Source organism: Callorhinus ursinus, unplaced genomic scaffold (genome assembly GCF_003265705.2).
Source record: "Callorhinus ursinus isolate GAN/ISIS: 27379988/994484 unplaced genomic scaffold, GSC_fseal_2.0 scaffold1, whole genome shotgun sequence".
Classification (NCBI taxonomy): Eukaryota; Metazoa; Chordata; class Mammalia; order Carnivora; family Otariidae; genus Callorhinus; species Callorhinus ursinus.
The window spans coordinates 119117044-119139496 of NW_027397063.1; the positions used below are offsets into that span (position 1 = coordinate 119117044).

The 22453-nt window shown below is 36.4% G+C and overlaps 1 protein-coding gene across 4 annotated transcripts in view; it reads right to left on the minus strand.

Annotated features, from left to right (window-relative positions):
* Positions 1-22453, minus strand: part of DNAJC13 (DnaJ heat shock protein family (Hsp40) member C13) — a 123074-nt gene that overhangs the window by 30049 nt on the left and 70572 nt on the right. For all 4 annotated transcript variants that reach the window (XM_073899927.1, XM_073899943.1, XM_025882202.2 and 1 more), the window contains exons 27-41: positions 21043-21147; positions 20027-20229; positions 18858-18942; positions 15725-15879; positions 15158-15203; positions 13150-13304; positions 11595-11796; positions 9471-9586; positions 8570-8648; positions 7051-7186; positions 5149-5333; positions 4637-4711; positions 3078-3197; positions 1918-2097; positions 834-1001 (exon numbers count right to left, since the gene is read on the minus strand). In XM_073899927.1, coding sequence (XP_073756028.1) covers positions 834-1001; positions 1918-2097; positions 3078-3197; positions 4637-4711; positions 5149-5333; positions 7051-7186; positions 8570-8648; positions 9471-9586; positions 11595-11796; positions 13150-13304; positions 15158-15203; positions 15725-15879; positions 18858-18942; positions 20027-20229; positions 21043-21147 — 2010 coding nt within the window. The remainder of the gene's footprint in view (positions 1-833; positions 1002-1917; positions 2098-3077; positions 3198-4636; positions 4712-5148; positions 5334-7050; positions 7187-8569; positions 8649-9470; positions 9587-11594; positions 11797-13149; positions 13305-15157; positions 15204-15724; positions 15880-18857; positions 18943-20026; positions 20230-21042; positions 21148-22453) is intronic.

The window sequence follows — 22453 nt, forward strand, 5'->3', positions numbered from 1 at the left end:
GTGTGTGTGTGTGTGTGTGTGTGTGTGTGTGTGTGTGTGTGTGTATTAGCTTTTAGGATTTCAACTTGGAGTCTAACTTAGAGATTGCTTATAAGAAAAAGCCAAGGGGCACCTGGGTGGCTCAGTTGGTTAAGCAACTGCCTTCAGCTCAGGTCATGATCCTGGGGTCCCGGGATCGAGTCCCGCACGTTGGGCTCCCTGCTCAGCAGGGAGTCTGCTTCTCCCTCTGACCCTCTTCCCTCTCGTGCTCTCTAGCTCTCATTCTCTAATAAATAAATAAAATCTTTAAAAAAAAAAAAAAGCCAAAAATAGGGGCGCCTCGGTGGCTCAGTTAAGTGTTTGCCTTTGGCTCAGGTCATGATCCCAGGGTCCTGGGATCGAGCTCCGTGTCACACTCCATGCTCAGTGGGGAGTCTGCTTCTCCCTCTTCCTCTGCCCCTCCCACCCACTCATGCTCTCTCTCTAATAAATAAATAAAAATCAAAAAAAAAAAAAAAAGAGCCAAAAATAGACTCTGGGTCTCCTAACTCCCAGTTCTCTGCCCATTGTGAAACACCATTTCCAAGTTCATTCTCTTTTCCTGTCTCCTTGTGACTCAAGGTTGGTAAGAATTATGGTGGGCTCCAGAGCCAAGAATAATAAAGTTAATTTCCCCCTGCAGAAAGAGTGGGCTTGTAGAGCTGTTATCAGCATCAATCCATAATAAACTGAATTTCTTGGATGAGAGAACAAACACGAACGTTTCCTAGAGCAATCAACATTGTTATGTTGCTCTACTATTTAAATGATCTTGCAACAGTCATCAAATCCCAGGCTACCTCTGAAGCACATACCTCCGTAGCACTAACCACAGCAAGTTTTCTAGCAACATAGGGTGTCAGCATGCCAGCTAAACTTTTTCTTATGGTTGGATTTTCTGGGGTTGCCTGTTCTTCAGGCAGATATCCTCCAAGGCGACTTAGAGCACGGACACTCAGTTTAGCAAGGCTGTTGGCTACTTCCTGTTACAAAAAAAATTAAGACATTGAAGTAGATCTGTCATATTACATAGGTAACGTGGTACCTTTATGTAATCAAAACCATATGGAAAAAAACAAAACAAAACTATATGGGACATACTTAAGGAGCAGAAAGCAAGTCCCCAACACTGTTGTTAGAGCTTATGCATTAGAGCTTACTCTTTCATTTACACAAAAGAATATCAGAATCTATATACTCATTTATATCCAAAAGAGTACCTTGAAGATAACTGGAAGAAGCACACTTGGTGGTAGGGGGGGGAGTAGGGGATAGGAAGGCAGACTTGCCTGCTAGAGGAACATACTAACAATAGGAATAATGAATGGTAGTGACTAAAAAAGGAGAGACAGAAAAAATATTCAAGAAAATCAGTTAAGTACTCAAGTGTCGAGGGGAGGCTAGCCCCAACAGCCCAATATTACTGTTCTATTTCCCTGTGTTACACAACCTAATTTTGCAATCATAAAGGTGACTCTAAGTATCAAGAAAAGATTGTAATCCAGTATATGTTACTGCAAATTCCCTCCCCTTCAATCCTTCTAGCACAAATGGCTAAGATAAAAAGTTCTGGGGCTTTCAGGCGCCTGGGTGGCTCAGTTAGTTAAGCAACTGCCTTTGGCTCAGGTCATGATCCTAGGGTCCTGGGATCAAGCCCCGCATCGGGCTCCTTGCTCAGTGGGGAGCCTGCTTGTCCCTCTCCCTCTGCCTGCTACTCCGCCTGCTTGTGCTCTCGCTAATAAAATCTTTAAAAAAAAGTTCTGGGGCTTAAAGAGCAATAAACTTAGTTAGCTAGAAAAACAGTTCATGTCTGGAGCTATGGATAGCTGGAACTTTCCTGTGCATTAATTCGGCATTGGTTTGGGTTCAAATTCAAGATTAAAGCAGTGTGAAAGTTACCTGCTGATTTGTTTCCTCGCTTTTCTGAATGCCACTCTCTTCTAGCGTGTAGTCATAATTAAACAGATAACCAAGCAGATGCCACAAAATCCCAGCCTGAAATAGGTGTGTCTGTAGCCAGAAATCCACAGCAAAAGAACTGACACATTCTACTCCAAGAGCAGCAACCCGTGGGATACTCTGAGAGAATTAAAAATAATGAAATTAATTACAGGGTTTAAAAAAACTCCCAAGAGAAACTGGTCGTGAATGTATGTCAAGCTACCTATCTTACTATGCAAGATGTTTACTTCCTCTTTTATTTTCAATTCCAATTTAAATCTGAATCCAATATCCTTTAAAGCCTAAAATTAAAAGTGACCCTGTGACAAGACACACAGAATTATCTTTGAAGCTAGTGTTAAAAAACTTGGGAATACAGTTTTCTTCATTTCTCGTATCTTTAATTTTTAAAAATAGTGATAAGGCATTAATAGCAACTCACATGCTAGGATCTTATGTGTCTCAGAAATATCTTTAGTGCAGGTGTGTGGATTTGCTTCCTTATATCAGAGTTTGTATTCTTATTAAATTCTTCTAAGGACATCATGTAAATATAGTTGAGAGATTTTCATCAGATTCCTTATTTCTAGATACCTCAGTCCAGGATCAGCACCCCAATCCTGTTCTCTTCCAACGCACCTCACCCTGTCCAGTTATCTAAGGCATCTCTCTCCTTCCCAGTCACTTCTTCCATCAACCCCCAGCCAGCTGCCCTCAGCAGTACCGGACTGGGAGGAAGTACTAAGTTCTCAGCTCCCCAAAGCCCTTCCCACCAGGCAGAGCTTGACTTGTTTCAGGTTTCACATGGTCCTTTACTTGCATTAAATTTATTTACTCTAGTCTCTCGTTTATTTCTTCTCTCCCTCTCTTCAAATGTTCAGATGAGACCCACTTCACTTTACGTGTATCACTTTAGTTTTATTCCTTATGGGCCACCGTAAGAACAAAAGCCTCCATTTACATCAAGGGTTCTGTGAAAAATGATTTTAGAGATCCAAATAATGCACATAAAAATGATTTTGGGAAAACAGTTTATTTATAAATTGGGGACTGGCTACTTACTTGACAAGAACACCCATCGCTTACTGCATCCAGAAAGCATTAAAAATGAAGTATACCTTGCCAAAATATAGCACCCGACAGAGATCCTTGATGATGCCAGGCATTTCTGTGATCTTCTCTCGGCATTCTTCAAACTGAGCGGCCACACTATAGCATTTGCTTATGTGTCCACACACCTGCATACAACCCAAGAGAGCAAAAAAAGAGTTACATGCGCAGTCCTTATTTAAGACAGCAGAAATCAAATCAGCAGAGATTCATGAATAATGCTTAATGGTATATATCATGCTACAAAATTAAAAACATTTCTATTGAATCGCCAGTGTTTCTGGTTAAGACTTCCCATAGATGCAGGGTTGGCAACCAATGGCCACACAGTGCATGGGCCAAATTGACTGTGACCTGTTTTTGTATGACCAGGGAGCTATGAATGATTTTTACATCTTTAAAGGGTTGTAAAGAAAACCACAAAAATACGCAACAGAGACTGCATATAACCTGAAAGTCTCAAATATTTACTCTCTGGCCCTTTATAAAAATAGTTTGCCAACTCTGAATTAAGGTATCTTTGTCCAATCTATTAACATTACAGAATTACAATTCTATGTATGTACTGCACTTCAAAATAGAGGATGAAACTAAAAAGACTGAACTTGATTGTTTTAAATTCTAAAATCTGCTGGCATAAAAAAAATTATCACATAAAAAGAGGCATTCTACAATAATCTCAATGAATTTCTGACGGATTTTTTATTTCTGATGGATTTTTCTATCAAAGAATTCAATTGTAACCTTAATAGAAAGAAAGTCAGTCAATTAAAACACTACAGTGGGGGGAGGGAGCTCCTGGGTGGCTCAGTCGGTTAAGTGTCTATCTGCCTTCGACTGAGGTCATGATCCCAGGGTCTTGGGATCAAGCCCCACAACGGGCTCCCTACTCAGTGGGAAGCCTTCTTCTCCCTCTCCCTCTACCTCTGCCTGCCACTCACCCGGCTTATGCTCTGTCAAATAAAAAATAAAATCTGGGGAAAAATAAAAACACTATAGGGATGGATTACTGTATCTATATAAGCCGATGAATGTTAGCTGAACCTGTGGTAATCATTTCACAATATATGTAAATCAAAGCATCAAGCTATATGCCCTAAGTTTATACAATGATGCATGCCAAATATGTCTCGATACAACTGGAAAAAAAAAATACTAGGGATGGGGGACAGAGGTAAAGAAGGAAATCAGGGAAGGGGGGCAGAGAGAAATGAAACAAGACTGGCAAAATGACAAATGTTTGAAACTGGGTGGTGGGAATAGAAAGGTTCACTATACTATACTCCAAGAAAAAAAAAAAGCCACTAGATCACAAGTGATTTAGTGCAGAACTTCTTAAAGCATGATACAGAGACCAATAGCATCAGTATCACTTGGGAATTTGTTAGAAAAGCATATTCTCAGTCCTCCACCCCAGAACCACTGAATCAGGAACTGTGGGCAGCGGGGGAGTGGAGGTCAGCCACCCACATTTTCATAAGCTCTCCAAGTGATCCTCACAGATGTTCAAGTCTGAACTACTACTAGTCGAGTGTAACTTTCTTAGAACCATACATGTTAGCCTCACCTGTACTGACATATCAACTGGTTTACTAGAACGATTCAAAACAGCCACACAGCGACTAAATGCCTCCTGTAACACCTGCAGAGAAAGAAGTCAGCCATTAATTCTCCATTTGGACTTGAAGTCTAAAAAGTCTTTTCTGGTAGGAATAACATATTAAAAACCTTTTAATAATAGATACTTGGTAAATAAATGTGTTTTGCTCAATTAACATTTGTTAAACAAATAAAGGATTCCCTAGAAGTTTCTTTTTAAACATTCCCAATAAGCTATTTTGTAAGCAGCAAGTTTACCAATTCTGAATCCAATACTCTCCAATTCACATTATGAAATAAAGCTCCATTCCACCTTTAATTTTGACACTAGAATATGGAGACTATAATATGTTATTTGCTGGAATAAAGTTTAAGAAATTATATCAACTGTACTTGTACTTGGTGAATTCTCTATTGCCAGAAGTCATACAATGTGCCTGAAACAGCTTGAAGAGAAGCACAGAGGTCATTCCATATTACCTCAATTCCATTCTCCCTTCTGAGCTCTTCAGCATTGAGGGCTGAGCAGTTGACAGTATGGAAAGCCAGCTCTGTAGCAGCAGGCAACAACGGTGATTCTTTTGAGAAAAGGAGGTCATCTGAAGTTTCCATTGTTATAGTCCTAATTAGCATGGGGTAGCCTGCATATTTATAAGGCTGTAAATCTGAAATAATCAAAGGTTAGTGTTAGGAAAATGGAAAACAAAACAAAAACTGATTGTCATGGTTTTAAGTTAATTCTGACACCATGTTCAATTATGTTCCTTTAAGGAAAACGACAAAATATTTAACATCTTAAATGTCTCCTAATTCTGGTTCATAAAAAGAAATTAAACCTGGTATAAATCCCTTGGATCCTTCTTTTTCTAGCACACTTGTTTGGCTGATTTCTCCAAAATGTTTCCACCAAAAATAAAATATTTTCTGATAGATTAACTGAAGTGTGTAGTGGTTTTGATCCTTCACAAAATATCTATTTTCTATGTTGTCCATGGGATCTTTGTAACTTTTCACTTGATCACAGACAGCACAGACAGATCAGGACCCCACTCCAGAACTTACTGGGTATAAATCCCCTTTGGGATAAGTGGGAGACACAGCCTGAAAAAACATTACGACCTTGATAACAAACCAATGGTGAGCCACAACTGCCGCTCTCATATAGTTATTAGCCATTAAAACATAACAGTTTGAAAAAGACTTCTTTAAACTCATTCTGATTAGTGGTAAATGCCATATAGCTAAATGCTTTACAAATGTGTTCTGTTCAACTCATGCAAAAATGAATCAATTAATCACTGCTCTCAAATTGCTAGATCCCTATGCTGTCTTCAATTACCCAGATAAGTCCTGCTTATCTCAGATTCCCACTGTCCTCTCTTCCTTCTCTCCCAACATCATCCTACAGAGCAAATGGGTCTCTCACACAGTGCTTCAAGCCAAGTTCAGTTCCCAAGCCAAAGGATACCTGCTGTCTTGAACCTAACTTCCTGTCCCCAACAAAGCCTTTAAAGTTTACAACATACTTCTGGCTTTGTAGGTGCTGTTGTTACTGGAAACGGCCCTGCAAACATGCTGGAAATTCCCAATAACCCTGTACTCCGAAATCAGACCTATTTCTTCTACAACAGTGTTTTTCAAACTGTCCCACAGGATCAGAGAGGTTTGGGGGGTTTATTTTGTTTTTTTAAGATTTTATTTATTTATTTGAGAGAGAAAGAGAGAGCATGAGCAAGGGCAGCGGCAGAGGGAGAGGGAGAAGCAGACTCCCCACTGAGCAGGGAGCCCAATGCGGGGCTCGATCCTAGAACACTGGGATCATGACCTGAGCCAAAGGCAGACGCTTAACGACTGAGCCACCCAGGCGCCCCAGGATCAGAAAGTTTTGAGAGCTGTCACAGGAAATGAGAATGAGAGAAGCATATGATCATGTGAAAAGTTTCTATTGCTTTTTAAAGACAGACCATCCTTTAGAAGTTTTTAAAGTTGTAACAGGCACAGCCTTTTACATGTGATTTAAGAACAACATGAAATGATCCTTAAATTCCAGATCCATTATAGATCTCATTTAATGTTTGTTGCTAAATAGCTAAACACAAAAAAACTAACTTCCACAGAACACAAATGTCCTTCAGGAAGGAATAACGAAAATTTGCTGGAAATCCAAAATATTGAAAACCGTAGGTAAGAAGTAGAAAGTATAATAAAAACAACATTTTGGGCCTTCTGACAGAAAACTACTCTTTTACTATATCTAAAATGCAATTCTAAGAGTCTTTTGCAACAATAACTCTAAATCTATTAAAATATGCTATAGAAACAAGTAACCTGGTAGAATTAGCTGGAAGGTAAACTAAAATTTGAGAATAACATATGCCTTACCTTCTTTATGACGGTTGAAGAGGATGCTCTGCGTTTTCAGAATTAAAATTATATTCTCTGGATCTGGTCCATCCACTATTTTTGCTGATTTGGTACATAAAAATTCATATGCTTTATTTACTTTTTCAAACATATCCTGTGTATGACCAAAGATAATTTTTAGTTTGGCACATCTCAAACCACAACTTCAACAGAACACGGCTGGCTTGCATTTTTACCAGTAACTTCTTTAGTTATTATTTTGTTTTGTTTCACATTAAGGAATTCATTCCGATTGTAACCTAGCTGGTATACTTGGAAGGTGAAACTTTTTCTCTTCCCCACAAATAACTTTTTATTGATCATAATACCATTACTAAAAAATTCTTCACTGGGTTTATACCCACATTGAACTCATACACACTAAAGACAGTTTCTGAGCTATTATAAAAATAATAGAAGAGCTACTCTTTACTGAGTACTACAGTAGGCATTGTACTAAATATGCTTTACAAACATTGTCTCATTAAATCCTCCAAACAGCCATATGAGGCGTGTACAGTTATATTCTCACTTTTTAGATAACGATAAGTAACTTGCATGATGGGCTAAGACTTACATGCAGGTCTGAATCCTAAATCCATGCTCTTAAACTGTTACAACACCGTATTATGTTCCTTGATCTACATGCTGATTCTTGTGTCAGGGTCATACTGTTTTACTACTGTAGCTTTAGAGAGTATTTTAACATCTGGTAGGTTAAGTCTAGCACTTTAATACTGATTTCAAACATTTCTTCCTATTTTGTTTTCTCTCCCAGATGAATCTGAATTGCTATACATTTCTCAAAAAATCCGGAGCTTTTGATTAAAAATGTCTTGAACATATAAAAGCAGTATCTTTTCAATACCAAGTCTTTCCTAAATAGGAATACTGTCGCTAATAAAAAAAAAACATTAGCCTTAAAATCAGCGGAAATTACTCCAAGTTTCTAGCAATAAACCACCAGTCTTAGTTATAGAAGTTACTGTGTGATTTCATCTTTTATTAATCTTTCTTGATATTTTAGTAGGAAGCTGGAAGAGGCAGGATCAAGAAATGCTCACACCTGATAACTTTAAGTCTGATCCAAATTTCTACTTTTTCAGTTAGAACAATATGAAGTTGGATGTAGTTAGAAAAAAAAAAATAGTACCCAAAGCAATTTGGATGGCAATAACATCACCTACAAATGAATTACGTTCATCCACATTCCTAATGTTCAATTATTCATGTAACTGTCCATTAGAGTTAATTCTCAGACAGGAGAAAATATCCAGAAGTTACTAGTCACAAGGGCAGTCCTTTTGGTAAACTGAGGGAGGACCATTCGTGCAGAAACCATGGGCATGTGGGCTAAAAGTTAATTTAACATACAATGGGCATTATATTATGAGGCAGATACTAGTAGAGGAAGTGAATATATCTTTTCTCCACCTACAACAGTAATAGAGCAAAAGGAAGTCAATCCGAAAGTCCTAATTCCAAAGGCAGTACATACCCTCCCTTCTGGATTCTTATCAGGGTGGTACTTTTGTGCAAGTCTGAAGTAAGCTTTTCTAATCTTGCTCTCATCATGCCTATTGAATAGAAAAATTATTTTTTTTAACGGAGTAAGGTGCAAGAAAAAATTTTACATCGTTATTTAAAACAATACTGTAAGAACTTTACTTTTATTATATATGATCATAAATCAGGCATCAAATTAAACCCAGCAAGAGTCAAGAAATTCTTTATATGTTATCTTTACATCTGAAAGATAAAACTTCAATGTTCCCTATGGAAAGTTATCACTTCAAATTACAAAACCATATTTGAAGAACTAAGATATTTTTTTCAAGCTAATTTTTCAAAATGATACTTCAAACTCTGTAATTTTAAGTAATTTAACTATCACAGCCTTGCCAAAAACATACAAATTTAGTCTATACTTAAGAAAACATCCTTTAAACCATTTTTCTCTAATATTATCTACTATAAAAACATCTCTAATAAATTAATGAGGTAAATCTACATTCTTATATATCTGTCACTTAGTGTCCTAAAGATAATGCTACGAGATCTCTTCCTCATGTATAACACAAACTGTAAGAGGAAGGGGGAAGATGAATACGTGAGTAACCACCATGTCTCAGAAATAGTGCCAGGTGTTTCACATCCATTACTTCAATTAATAGAGAGCAAAGACTGTACTAGCTAGGAGAGAAAAATGTTAATTCTGCTAATAAATTTGCAATAAGTGATAATCACATGGATATAGTTCCATATGGCTATTCCCAAAGGTGTATATATCAAAGAATAGGCAAAACATTTATAAATTGTTGGTTTAAGAATTTCGCCTTTGATATTAATATTCTAAGACCAGGCAGAAATTTACTACTGTAATACTGAAAATAACTCACGGCCCCTGTCCTTGAGGGAGATTAAGTACTTCATAAGCATCATCTATTGACATTGTAGGTGGCTTCTTTTCTACTTCCTTCTTCCAGGCATCAAGTGTATCTTTTAGAAGCTTAACCTTAAAGACAGAGGATTAAAATTTATAGCTCTTAGGGGGAGACGAACCATGAGAGACGATGGACTCTGAAAAACAAACTGAGGGTTCCAGAGGGGAGCAGGGTGGGGGGAATAGGTTAGCCTGGTGATGGGTATTAAAGAGGGCACGTTCTGCATGGAGCACTGGGTGTTATATGCAAACAATGAATCATGGAACACTACATCAAAAACTAATGATGTAATGTATGGTGATTAACATAACAAAAATAAATAAAATTTATAGCTCTTAATGCAAAACTATTTCAGAATGTAATTTTTAAGTTACAGAATTCTTGTGTTATATTTAAACTGACATTTCTAGGCCATTCAATTATTACAGTTCTCTGAAATACAAATAATCAGAATCACCTTCTTAGCACTGCTAAATAGATGGCAAGGTATCTGCTATAGGGCTACATCCCTCTTTTTCTTATGTGATTTTTTTTTTAGAGGGGGTGGAGGGGCAGAGGGAGAAGGAGAGAGGGAGAGAATCTTAAGCAGGCTACACACCTAGCACGGAGCCTGATGCAAGGCTTGATCCAACAACCCTGAGATCATGAGCTGAGCCGAAATCAAGAGACGGACACTTGACCAATAGACAACCCTCTTATGTGAAATTTTTATTCTCTGTCCATTTTTGTCTTATTTTTAATTGTTAAGTGTTCATGAAGTACTGAAACATTTTAAATTAGTAGATGATATACTCCAGTAAGAAAGAAAGCAGTATATGGTGGCATGCTTCTCAAGGTGATCTAATGTAATTACCAGTAAGGTGGCATTCAAACAAATCTAAGGGATAGTAAAAACAAGGGAGTCTGAGTAGCAGGTCAGAAGAAGAAAGCTAATATTTACTGCATGCCTTTATGCCAAGGAGCTAGGTGCTTTACAGACTGTAGCACTGTAGCAGACCTTTAATTCTTTTGTAAAATTTCAATAATACATGAAACCATTCAGATTCTCAGAGATAGCTCCATGTTTCCCACTTAATAAGTGATGCAACTAGATTCAAACCTAGGTCTGACTAAAAAGCCCATACTCTTCTATTACTTCATGCTGAATCCAGGCCAAGTAGCAGAGATACCTGTCTTCATTTGGTCACAGTAAAGAGGCAGTGTCTACTGGTACAAATGGAACTGTTTGGAAATCTTTTTGATGGTAAGGATGATGGTATAACCTCTCCTACAGTAACAAGCCAACATGGGCACCCAGGCCTTTCCAGGCTTCCAGAAGACATTCAGGGGCTCAAGTTGGAGAGTTCCTAAGGGCACTGCTATATAAATGAGCAGGTCTCACTTAGTGCCTATGTGTGCCAGGAATTACGCTATTTTTTAATATGAGTTCTCAATTTTCCCAACCACATGAGATAGTTGCTATTAGTAGTAGTAGTACTATTACCATAACTGAGGCCTAGAGAAATCAGGCAATGTTAAACAGACCTATTAATGGCCCAGCTGACACTCAATCCCAGACTGCCTAACTCTAGTATCTGTGAGCTTACTCAATATGCTATAAAGACAAGTTTCCACCGAACTATTATAGTATATAATTATTATATATGAAATTATGTTTATATTTGTCAAAAAAATCAAGATTGTAAAGTTCTTAATAATTCCTCAAAAAGTTATCTTTTAGGGTGCCTGGGTGGCTCAGTTGGTTAAGCGACTGCCTTTGGCTCAGGTCATGATCCCAGGGTCCTGGGATTGAGCCCTGCATTGGGCTCCTTGCTTAGCAGGGAGTCTGCCTCTCCCTTTGCTGCTCCCTCTACTTGTTCTCTCTGTCAAATAAATAAATAAAATCTTAAAAAAAAAAGTTACCTTTCAGTTTTAGATTTACCCAAATATACTGAACTATACTCAGAGTTACACAGTGTTTAAGCAAGAGGGAACACTTAAGGAAGCTATTATCCTTATCAGAGGAGGAAGAAATATCCAGAAGTGATTAGAGGCTATTTCTACAGTTTTGAGAAGGCACAAAATAATCTACTGACTTACCGGATCTTTAATGGGCCAATCAGGAAACCGGAGTGTATCACAAAGTTGTTTGAGGTAATAAATATTACAAAATAGTTCATTTTCTAGTTGTGGATAGTTGATTACTGGGATGGGACAATATTGATAAAGTGCTCTTGTGTTACTCTGAAGACGTGGTGTGAAATCAGCAAGATGGGCAGCAATCTTCTCTATCATGAGGCGCCTACAATTACAAAAATCTCCAAGAATTATGAAGGGATTATTTCAGTTTAAAAAAAAAAAAAAGGTTTTAAGACAGGTAATCACACAAGATAATTACATGGATCTTCTTTAGAGTAATTCAATTATTGGCCTAAAATTGAGTGTTTATGTTACTGAGGGCATTCTAAAGTTAACTGTGTAAAAATCAATAGACATAAACTTATTTGTAGTACTTATCTATAAAGACAACTATAGATCAAAAGGCTGATATTCCCAGTCCTTTCAAAAATCAGTCATTGGAAGGTCAAATGGTACAGTATCTACATACCTCATGCAATGCATGAGGGCATAACCAGGGGACTAGGTTTCCTAGTACCCTAAAGAAGCCCACTACATGGTAATTTATTTTAGTTAACAATCTGGGGTCTGGCCCTCAGTTCAGCAAAAACTTGATTTGATTAGTATACAGACAGTTATATCTTTTAGATAGGGACTCATATTAACCAATCAGAGAAAAATATTAGATAGAAAAATTGTGTTGTAAACCTTTTCATATTCCTGTACATTTGTTGTTCCAGTGAAAAACATGACTGTCATACAGAATATATTCAAGTTGGTGGCTAGCACATGCCAAGTCTACGGGTCAACCTAAGGAGACAAGCCAAATGATAACCAGCAAATGGCACTGTGAGTGTGAAGTCAGCTAAGGGAGTGAATAACTGGCTAGGAAGATCAACTGCCATCCAGCTAAGAGGACTGAAGGGTTCACCACAGAAATGGTGGTCTTGACATTAGATCTATGAAGTGTGTACTCTTTTCCAGAGCCTGTATGGATGCTGACATCTGCTTCTGTGGCTCTAGTTTTTCTTGTTTTCACAGGCTTTTCCTCTTAAAGGACATTCTTTAGGAATGCTAACTTCCACATTAAGGTCAAAATGTGCTAACTAGGGGGGTCTCATTCTAAAATGATTTGGGCTATCTCTGGTGTGATCCATTCTATGTGGGCAGTTTTTAATTAGTGGAGTGCAGTTCTATTTCCAAATACCAAGGAAGTGTGTCTTGATTTTATCCCTATATATTCCTTGTATGTACTGCCTAAAATTCTACCAGATCTATAGAGTGATTTAAGAATCATCAGTGGTTAACAGGCTCTACCCTTACATTAAGCTCTATTAAGGTAACAGTAACTTTGTCAAATCATGTCAGAATAGAAAAAAGCTTACAGCCCTGTCAAACTCGTCACCTAATTTGGCACCAATGACTGTAGCTTAGATCATGTAACTATGTGAAAGCAGTTCTTTTAACAGAAATCAAACCAGATGGCAAGATGCACAGATTCTGAGTATAAAATGCAAATGATCAATGGACTATTTACCTCATTTCACTGCTCCAGATTGCTTCTGGAGTATCAAATTCTCCTAGAAAAATCTCAGAAAACTTTTCAGGCTCATAATTTTCTAAGTAACAAACCATTGCTTCTGGAAGGATGTGCCCAAGTATACTTCTCTGAAAAATATCTTGTCCTTTTGTCTTTAAAACAAAACAAGACATAGAAACACTAAAGTTATCTTTCAATTTTCTAATAAATGGATTAGGATTAGAGAGCATTTTAAGAAAACAACTGGAACAAATTGCTCTTATGCTTTGGAAATTTACACGGAAACATGGCAAAATGTGAAGTGGAAAATGTCTGGTATTAACTGGCTTTGACATGAGCTCCCAAGATAGAATTAACACTTGCTGGGGCTCCAGCAGACTGAGGTTCCTCAGGTGTCAGGTGCTGCCAACATTATTTAGGACAACTGGCTTTGAACCATGTATAATAGGAAAGGACAACACAAGGAGAGATCCCACAACGATTTACATCAATTATTCTGTGTTACATTGTTGGTTGCAATTTTCACCTGTACTTGCGTCTGTTTTCAAAAACAAGTCAGTCCAGAAAATCAACATCTTAAAAAGCCTGTCCTCATGAATTGTGGCTATTTAGATGGAGAATATCTATTCAAAGTAATTATAATTAACTATTTTAAGGACTTCATATTCTCTGGCTGGCCAAATGGAATCAGGATAATGACCATACTTTATCATACTAAATTTTAAAACTCATTTCTTTACCTGAGAGAAATAAAATCCTAAGGACTATAAATACTTTTCATTTTTCTTTCTAGGCAAATTGAGAATGTTTTATTTCTCTAGGATCTGACAAAGAGACAGAAGAAAAAACCCAGACATGGTTTTACCACCTAGTGCCAAGACAAATTAGACGATGAATACTTCCAGGCTTTTGGCTAATAAAAATCATAAATTCACTATCCGTTAAATTTTGGGATGAAGAAATGTTTGCTCTGTTCTTATAGAATACTATTATTTGGTAATTCCTGCATCCAGAGTTCTGTTACAAACACAGTTTTGCCCTAATTAACCAAAATATTGTTAGGTGAAATGACATATCATTTCTCATGTTATAAAAACTTGAAAAAAGATTACGTATGCATAACTGTACAAAAAAAGGGAAAAAAGAATGCTAGAAAATGTCTAATGCTATGCTACGGTGGTAGCATTAGAATTTTTTTTTAACTTTTTTTATATTCTCATTTTCTATTTGTATAAAACTGTAGAAATTACGCTGCCATAGGCATCACTTTAACATCATTAGATTATTTTCCAGGGCTTCACTGGCTTCTCTAAGAAAACACGCAGTTTGATCTAGTGTCCACTGTCAAGGTGGCATAAACATTCCTTGATTAGTCTCAACAGTGGTCTGGTTTTGGTTTATTCTTCTGCTCTCAATAAAATCTGAAAATCAATGTTCCATGAAAATCCTAACAAAATTTGAAACATCTTTCAGTTATGTTTTGACAATAAGTACCTCTATAAAATGTAGGTATAAGGTTTCAGGTTGTCAAAGCTATCTGGATGAGTCTTATCTTTTTTGGACACTTTAGAGCACCTGAAAAATTAAGTAGCTTCAAAAAAGAAATTTGGCATTTCTGCCACCTTGTAATCTGAACAAAAAGAAGGCTGAAGTCTTAACTGAATTTTAGCTGATTATATGAGATTCAGGTATATACTCAAGTATTTATGAAAATTATTAATCTAAATTTTACAAAAAGGAACAAGTTATATTCACAGCAGTGTCAAGTTATAATTCATATCTGAAATTTCAATTTTAAATCTAATGGGCAACATTTATTTTCATTAAAAAATATTAGCTTAAGACTTTCTATGTACAAGGTACCACAAGAATGTGAAAAATGAGTGAAACAGTACCTGCCCTCAAGAGCTTACAATCTAGTAAACATACACAGCTCAGGAAATTTAAGTGCCAAGACAGCTTATCCAGTGTTAAGTTATATATTCAGAGGATTAATCTGGCTTACCTCCTCTGACTTGAAAGCCTGTTTGGTATGCGTGTACTTCAAAAATCTAGGGGAAAAAATGACTTGTCAGACATAGGAACTGATTTAAATTTAGTAACCTTAGATTTCTAAAGATCAGATTTTTTTATAGATAAATAAAAGCCACAAAAGGCAACTTGTAAATATATATTCCCAAACTGTTTTATTTCTAATTAAGAAATTAAATGAATTAGGAAGATTTTTAAATTATGGTCATATTAAGATTATGTAATATTATGAAAAATACCCAATTTGAAGAAAAAGCAAAATGTAAAACTGTATGTGCAATATGAGTATATTTAAATACATATATTAGAATTGTATTATAAAAAATGTTGACAAATTCTTCGATTAGATGTGGTAAAGTGGTGTGATTCTGAGTTATTTTTTACCCATTCTAATTTCCAAATTTTCAGACATATAATTAAACAGCTTTTATAATGAAAAACTTAACAAAAGCAATGATATACTCAAAAAATAATCAATTAAAAAAAATTTATCCCTGTACATTTCAAATAATAGCTTTAAGATTACCACTAAAGTTCTTACCGAGCAACAGGAAGCACATTGGAACCTGTATACATCATGATAAAGAAAAATACTCCACTAAGATAAAGACGAGGTAACTGTGGGTTATCTTGCATGATATGGTATAACAAAATCGCAACCTTCTCAACAAGGATAGGGTCAAAGGTCAGCAGTAGCTAAAAAAATAAAATGTTTTTGTTACTGGATTATAAAAAAAAAACTTGTAATAACATCATTTACCTTAAGTTTATGTATTTCATGTGCTGAAGTTATAGTTTCTTATAAGTTATAAAAGAAAAATTTGTGGGATTTAGTAAGCTTGTTTGTCTACCAGACTCAACAGATTTGAAAATTAGTTCATCTGAAAGACTTGAAAATTAGTTCAAAATGAACTTAATGCAGATAGTATAACACTGAGAACTGATCAAAACTTATTCAGAAAAGGCCCAAAGATGCCTGAAGCTATGTTGTCATGGTTACAGGTAAAACTGTTTCTTATGCAGGAATCTTCCTGAGTGGACTTCTTTGTTAATGACAAAAGAAAAAAGAAAAATAGCTATGCTCTGGGTTAGTTTCAGAACATGAAGCATTCCCTGAGAACTCAAGGAGCAGAGCAGAGAACAACTATCAGTGGACACTAACAGCACTAAAAAATAGATGTACAAGGGCAAGTAGAGGGCAAACGGTAACTGAATACCAGCAGTACTTCTACTACTGCCAGATAGTACCAAGAGATGGGGGTCTCTGGAAATTCGAGCTAGGGGTACTGGAGGGAGTACCTGGGACTACTATAATGAATCCAGGCTTTAAAAAATCATACAGAGCTGCTGTGAATAAACACTTGGTAAAAATATTAATAAGTTTTATCTTAATATAAGTGGCATTTCAATTTTCTATAAACACTTCCGAAGAATCCCCAATGTTGGGTCAAATGCTACCAGTAAAAAAACTGCACTAACGAGTAAATACTAGCTCACATTAGGAGGTCAAAGTTGTAGACTCAGTTACAAGACTGAGTTGCTATATGTCTTTAAATAATTTGGATTTCTCTGTGTTTTGGTGTCTTATCTGTTCAACGAGTTGTTTAGACTGTTTAGTACTATGACATATTTTATAAAGGGAAAATTTAAAAAAAAAAAAAAGAAAGACAAATTGAGATACAGTAGCACAGGATTTTCCCTAGTTTAACAGCAGTTGTAGTTCAAGACTTGGTATCACTTTAACAAAAATATGTGAATTAGCAGGCAAAAATTCAGAATATTTGAAATTATGACTATACCAGAAAACCTAAGACATTCCATTCACTGTATCTTAGACACACTCCAAAAATTCTGAAGATGTTATCAAAAGGTCAAGCCAGCGATTGCTCTTAAAGTCAAATGAAGTACAGAAATCTGTACCGACCGATGTAAACAGTATGTTCCTGAAAACTACTATAGCTGCCTGTGTTTAGCAAGATTACAATATCCCAGAATGTGGGAAATTAAGGAAAAACAAAAAGAGCTTCTAAAAAAATACTTTTTGAACTTAGTATAAAAGATATAGGTGGTATATATTATTAAGAACAGATAGGCTGGACGCCTGGGTGGCTCAGTTGGTTAAGCATCTGCCTTTGGCTCAGGTCATGATCCCGGGGTCCTGGGATCGTGTCCCCCCTGCTCAGTGGGAAGCCTGCTTCTCCCTCTGCCTGCAGCTCCCCGCTTGTGCTCTCTGACAAATAAATAAAATCTTTAAAAAATAAAAAAAAATTTTTAAAAACAGACTCTTCCAAAGTGTCGTGTTATGCCAACCACATCTCTTAAAAGTTTTTTAGTCATGCTTTCCTGGCCAGAAATTCAACAGTGTTTGCATTTACCCCTTTCTTTCCAGTTTCCTAAGTCTTGGAAAAATACTTGGGAGAGGCAGATTTACTAGGCCTTTACCTACATGTCCAGAATAGAAAAAAATCCCTCTCTCCTCGTACCACCTCACATATGCAGCCACATAATCCTCTGGGCTGGAGTGGGTGTTAGGTTACAAGAAACAATAATTGCAGCACTCTTTCATTTAAGCAGTGAAACAGAAAGGTCCACAACAGAAAAGCATACAAATTTTGAAATGTTGATATGCTTAAATAACAGAAGTTGTGGGGGGGAGTTGATAGGTTACTGTCACTGTCGTATTTCAGAGGACTTTTTCATTATCAGTGACTTACACAGGCACTTGCACATCTATGAATGTAATAATATACAAACTAAGTAATTCTCCTCTCCCTTTTCACATCAATGTACAACTGATGTGTACAAATAGCACAAGTTACTGCCATACACTTTAAAGTCACATCATGCATGGTTAAGATAAAAAACAGGATTTAAGGGCACCTGAGTGGCTCAGTCAGTTAATCGTCTACCTTCGGCTCAGGTCATGATCTCGGAGTCCTGGGATCAAGTGGCGCATCGGGCTCCCTGCTCAGCAGGGAGTCTGCTTCTCCCTCTCCCTCTCCCCCTGCTTGTGCTCTCTCTCTCTCTCTCTCTCAAATAAAATCTTTTAAAACAAATGAAGAGACTTAACAACAGGATATTTAATAGACAGGAGGGAAACACCGACCTGAAATCTCTGGGACCTGACTTATTTGGATTTAATACTAATCTGGTTAGCCTAATTCCAAAAAAGCAGAATAATGAGGGGAAAAAACGAAGAAAAAATACTTTAGTATAACCTACATTAATTCCAACTCAATATGCTGGGTCAGTTGCTATCCATGAAAACACTGAACTGAAAAGAGTCAAACTCTGAGCAAGCTGGCAAGACTGCTGTGATATTTCTTAGAACATAGCCGACCACATGTCCACTTCTGTGGCCCACTGGTATGCTTCTCAGGAGTTCTAACTTCAACGGTGTGATTTAAGAAATGCATAATAAATAAAACCTTTTGAGAGTAATTCTGGAGTCTGGAGGCTTCCTATGTTTAGGTTCTTGTATATACAATCTTCCATAGTTTATTCAGAATATCGACTCAATTAGGAGTAAGTGAAATAAATGTAAATCAGGGTTCAGGCTTTTTGGAAATGGAATACACTACAATAAACAATGAGTAGGGCTCATGCCAAAACTGAATAAGGGAGAATGATTCTTAAAATACTGTTCCTAATTTGGTAACATAAAGATAACTCACCTGAATAATATGGGGAAGGCAAGCGCTATCTGATAGGAGTCTTTTCACTCTCGGTAAAGGCCGAATGATGGCATTATCTTGATCCCTAGAAAGTATTTTCTAAGGTCAACATTTAATATATTTATTAAAATTTGTATGTGCAGAGGATATGACATTCTACTAGGCATGAAGCATGTTACCTTACTTTTTTGTTAATGAAGACTAAGCTCTCATACAGCTGGGAACATGATTAGGTATTTTGGTTTAAATCTATTTGGCTGCTTAATATGACTTCATTTCCTTCCATAAGATTTCCTTGAAAAACAGTACCCTAGAAGAGCCAAAGACTCTTATTTATTATTTAATTGATTAAACTTGGTGTTGTCCAACACACTGTCAGAGGATATTTCCCCCCAAGGGCATATCTAACTTTGTCACATAATTTTAAACCTTAACTATTCTCAGGATTTTCCACGTATAGCTTTAAATTTAATGCTACAATTCCTTCTAAATGCTAATTGTATACTTTTAAGTCTGATCTGAACTTTAAAGAGAATTGGAACTATGAAAGCCTCAAGTGTTATAAAACTGATAGTTTCTCAGTAACTTCCATCACAAAATGTCTCTAGTAGAGTAATAAACAAAATGATACATAATATGCAAATATTCTATAAATATCAAAAAGTTCCATGCAACAGTTATAATTATCACTCTAGAACACAGTCTCACCTTCACTTGTCAAGTGGGACAAGATGCGGGGCAAGATGTGGGCTTAGACTCAAGTTCTATACCAGGAGTGGCTAACCTGACAGATAAGGAGCCGGTGGCACTCACCACTGTCTACAGGCTGCAGTATGTTTATTTCAAATGTTCATATCTGATTCGCAGCAATGTGACAATTGTTACTGTTGCTAGAGTGCAGCTAGAAAGCCTCAATTTGGGAACATTATTTGAAGTCTCCTAGAGAACGTCACTTTTTAGCTACTTTTTCAATATATTTTGCGAATTCTTTATGTTTCAAAAGCTCCAAAACTCAAAGCAGCATTCCCTCAAGGTCACAAATGGAACATCTTTGCTCTAAATCATCAGGGTAATCCCATGTTGTTACTGAGGAAGCTCCCATGCAAATGGAGAGAACAAGATTATTTTAGAGTCCCTGTTAACCATGGAAATGTTCAATTACATTTTACCTGCTTGGGAAATATCCACACATTGTGATCAACATGTTCAATATAAGGGTAGCAAGGTCAGTTTCATTTAGAACAGCCTGTCCACTGGCTAACAGACACCACTTAAGCTGAGGTATTGCCTGAAGTGGTCGCCATCCATCCATGCCTTGAGCCCAGCATCTGGTTTTTGCATTTAACATTCCTTTAGTCCACAATTCTTGCATCTAAATCAATGGAAGGCACCGTTATTACAAACACAAACAAAGCAAAATAAGGTTTGCTAAGGTTTTCTATTTTGTGGTAAATACATGAACTATGGTAATAAACATCCAAGTTCACTATCAAAAAACAATAACAAACTTCTGTTGACAAGTCTTCAAGAACCTGAAATAGGTTACTAATATAAGAAAACGACCATTTAGTTGGCCAACCTACAGAGCATAAAGAACATTGGAAAGAATGAAAACAACAGGCAGAGTGTAAAATGACCAAAATATATACAAGCAGAAGGCTTGGTCTTCTATAAAACTATCTTTGGCTAAATTTGAATTGAGCCTGAGAGGGCAAGATCAAGTATCAGCAGATGTTAAGATGGAAATTGCCTTTGGAGTGCACAGGCAATTTTCAATGAATTTCAGACTGCATATTAAAAAATTTACCTATTCATTCCATATAGAAGCGTTATAGTTTGAAAAGCCTTAATATCTATAATATTATAATACCTTACAATTAATTATTAAGGTAGCAATTGCTATTATTATTTAAAATTCACTAAAAATCTAAGTGCTACCTCTGTAACAACAGCTTATAAACAACAAGGTTTGAAGACATGATTGTGTGTCTGTTTCTGTGTGTGTGGTTCTTTCTAATGGCAAGCCATCTAATCCTTCACGGGGAAACTGAATGGCAGAGCTCTTGGAGCTGATGACAGTACTTCAAATCACAGTTTGAAAATACTCAACCTCTCTCTCTGTGTGTGCTAAGCAGGAGGGCATAAGAAGGACAAAGACCATCACAAAAAGTTCTAAGACACTAACCTCATGAAATCCATATGGGCCACTCCTTTCTTTGTCTGCATTGCCAAAGTACCATTCCTTTTCACTCTCTCTTTTCATATCTGGAGAGGCTTCGATTACATTGCTCTGAGTTTTAAAAAGAGGTAGTTATTTTTCAAGGCAGAAATCTAAGGGGGCAGATACCATAAAAAGTAACACGGTACTAATTTTCTGGGTTTACACTCCTTTGGAAAATCACCTAAATTTCAGGTGACCTTATTTTAAGAGTAAAGGATCAGCTGTCTGACCAAGTAGTCCAAAAAAGCTATTTCCTTACTAACACGCATTTGAAATAAATGGTTTCCTAAATTCACTTGGCAATCTAAGCTAAATTCATAGACATCTACATTCCCTATGGTCATCAAATAAATTCTCACGCCAGTAAAATTTTAGTAGCAAAGAATATTATAAATAGCTATATAAAGAAACACATTAACCTTAAACCACAATGCTGAAAATACTAAAGTTCTTTTGAGGGAAAAGACTCCAATTAAAAGTTTCAATAAGTATCTGAGATCAAAGAGTTAAAATACTAAAAAGAAGGTTTTTAATGCATTTAAACACTTTCAATCTACTACCCTCACTACAGATAATTCTTATAATTTTATATATCAATGTTTATGAGAACCAAAGATAAAATTTTTATTCAGTTAGTATATTTTATTAAAACAAGGTTTTTAAACTACCCTCATAACTACCAGCTTATGGTTAGATTCATACAGACAGACATAGCAAAGTGGTTAAGAGCTTAGACATCTGGGTTCTAACTGGCTCTGTTCCTTAATGGGTGGCCTTGGGTAAAACACTTGGCTTCTCTGTCCCACAGTTTTCTCATCTGTAAAATGGGACAGCCACTGGGGAATTTAAAGAGTTAATATATCACATATACCAGAACAGCACCTGATATACTGTCATGCTACACAAGTGTTACAATTACTATTATTCATACCTGACAATAGAAAATTCCATATTCTAAATATTCAAATAGCAATTTTGTACACAATTAAGCCAAAAACTAACATGGAACATCTCCTGGAACCAGGAGATTAAACAAAAACAGAACATAACACCAAAAAAATCACCAGTGAGCTAGGTATAGATCTCTTCTACAAGTTAGGTATCAGAAGAGGCCTTTCAGTAGAGACTTGCAGCTCTATCCTCTTACTGGCTGGTTTCAATAAGGCCTCCAGATTCCTAAAGGCAAAGTATATTCTCAGTGGCTGTCAATGCTCTAAGTTCTAATTACATAACTGAAAAATTCAGTTTAAATCTTAAAGATCACATTGCCTCAAAATAAGCCACATTAGAGAGATACAGTTACTTTAAAAGACAAAAGAGACACTTGAAAAATAAAATTGGATCAACATTGTCCATTTGAGATTGTTCTTATGGT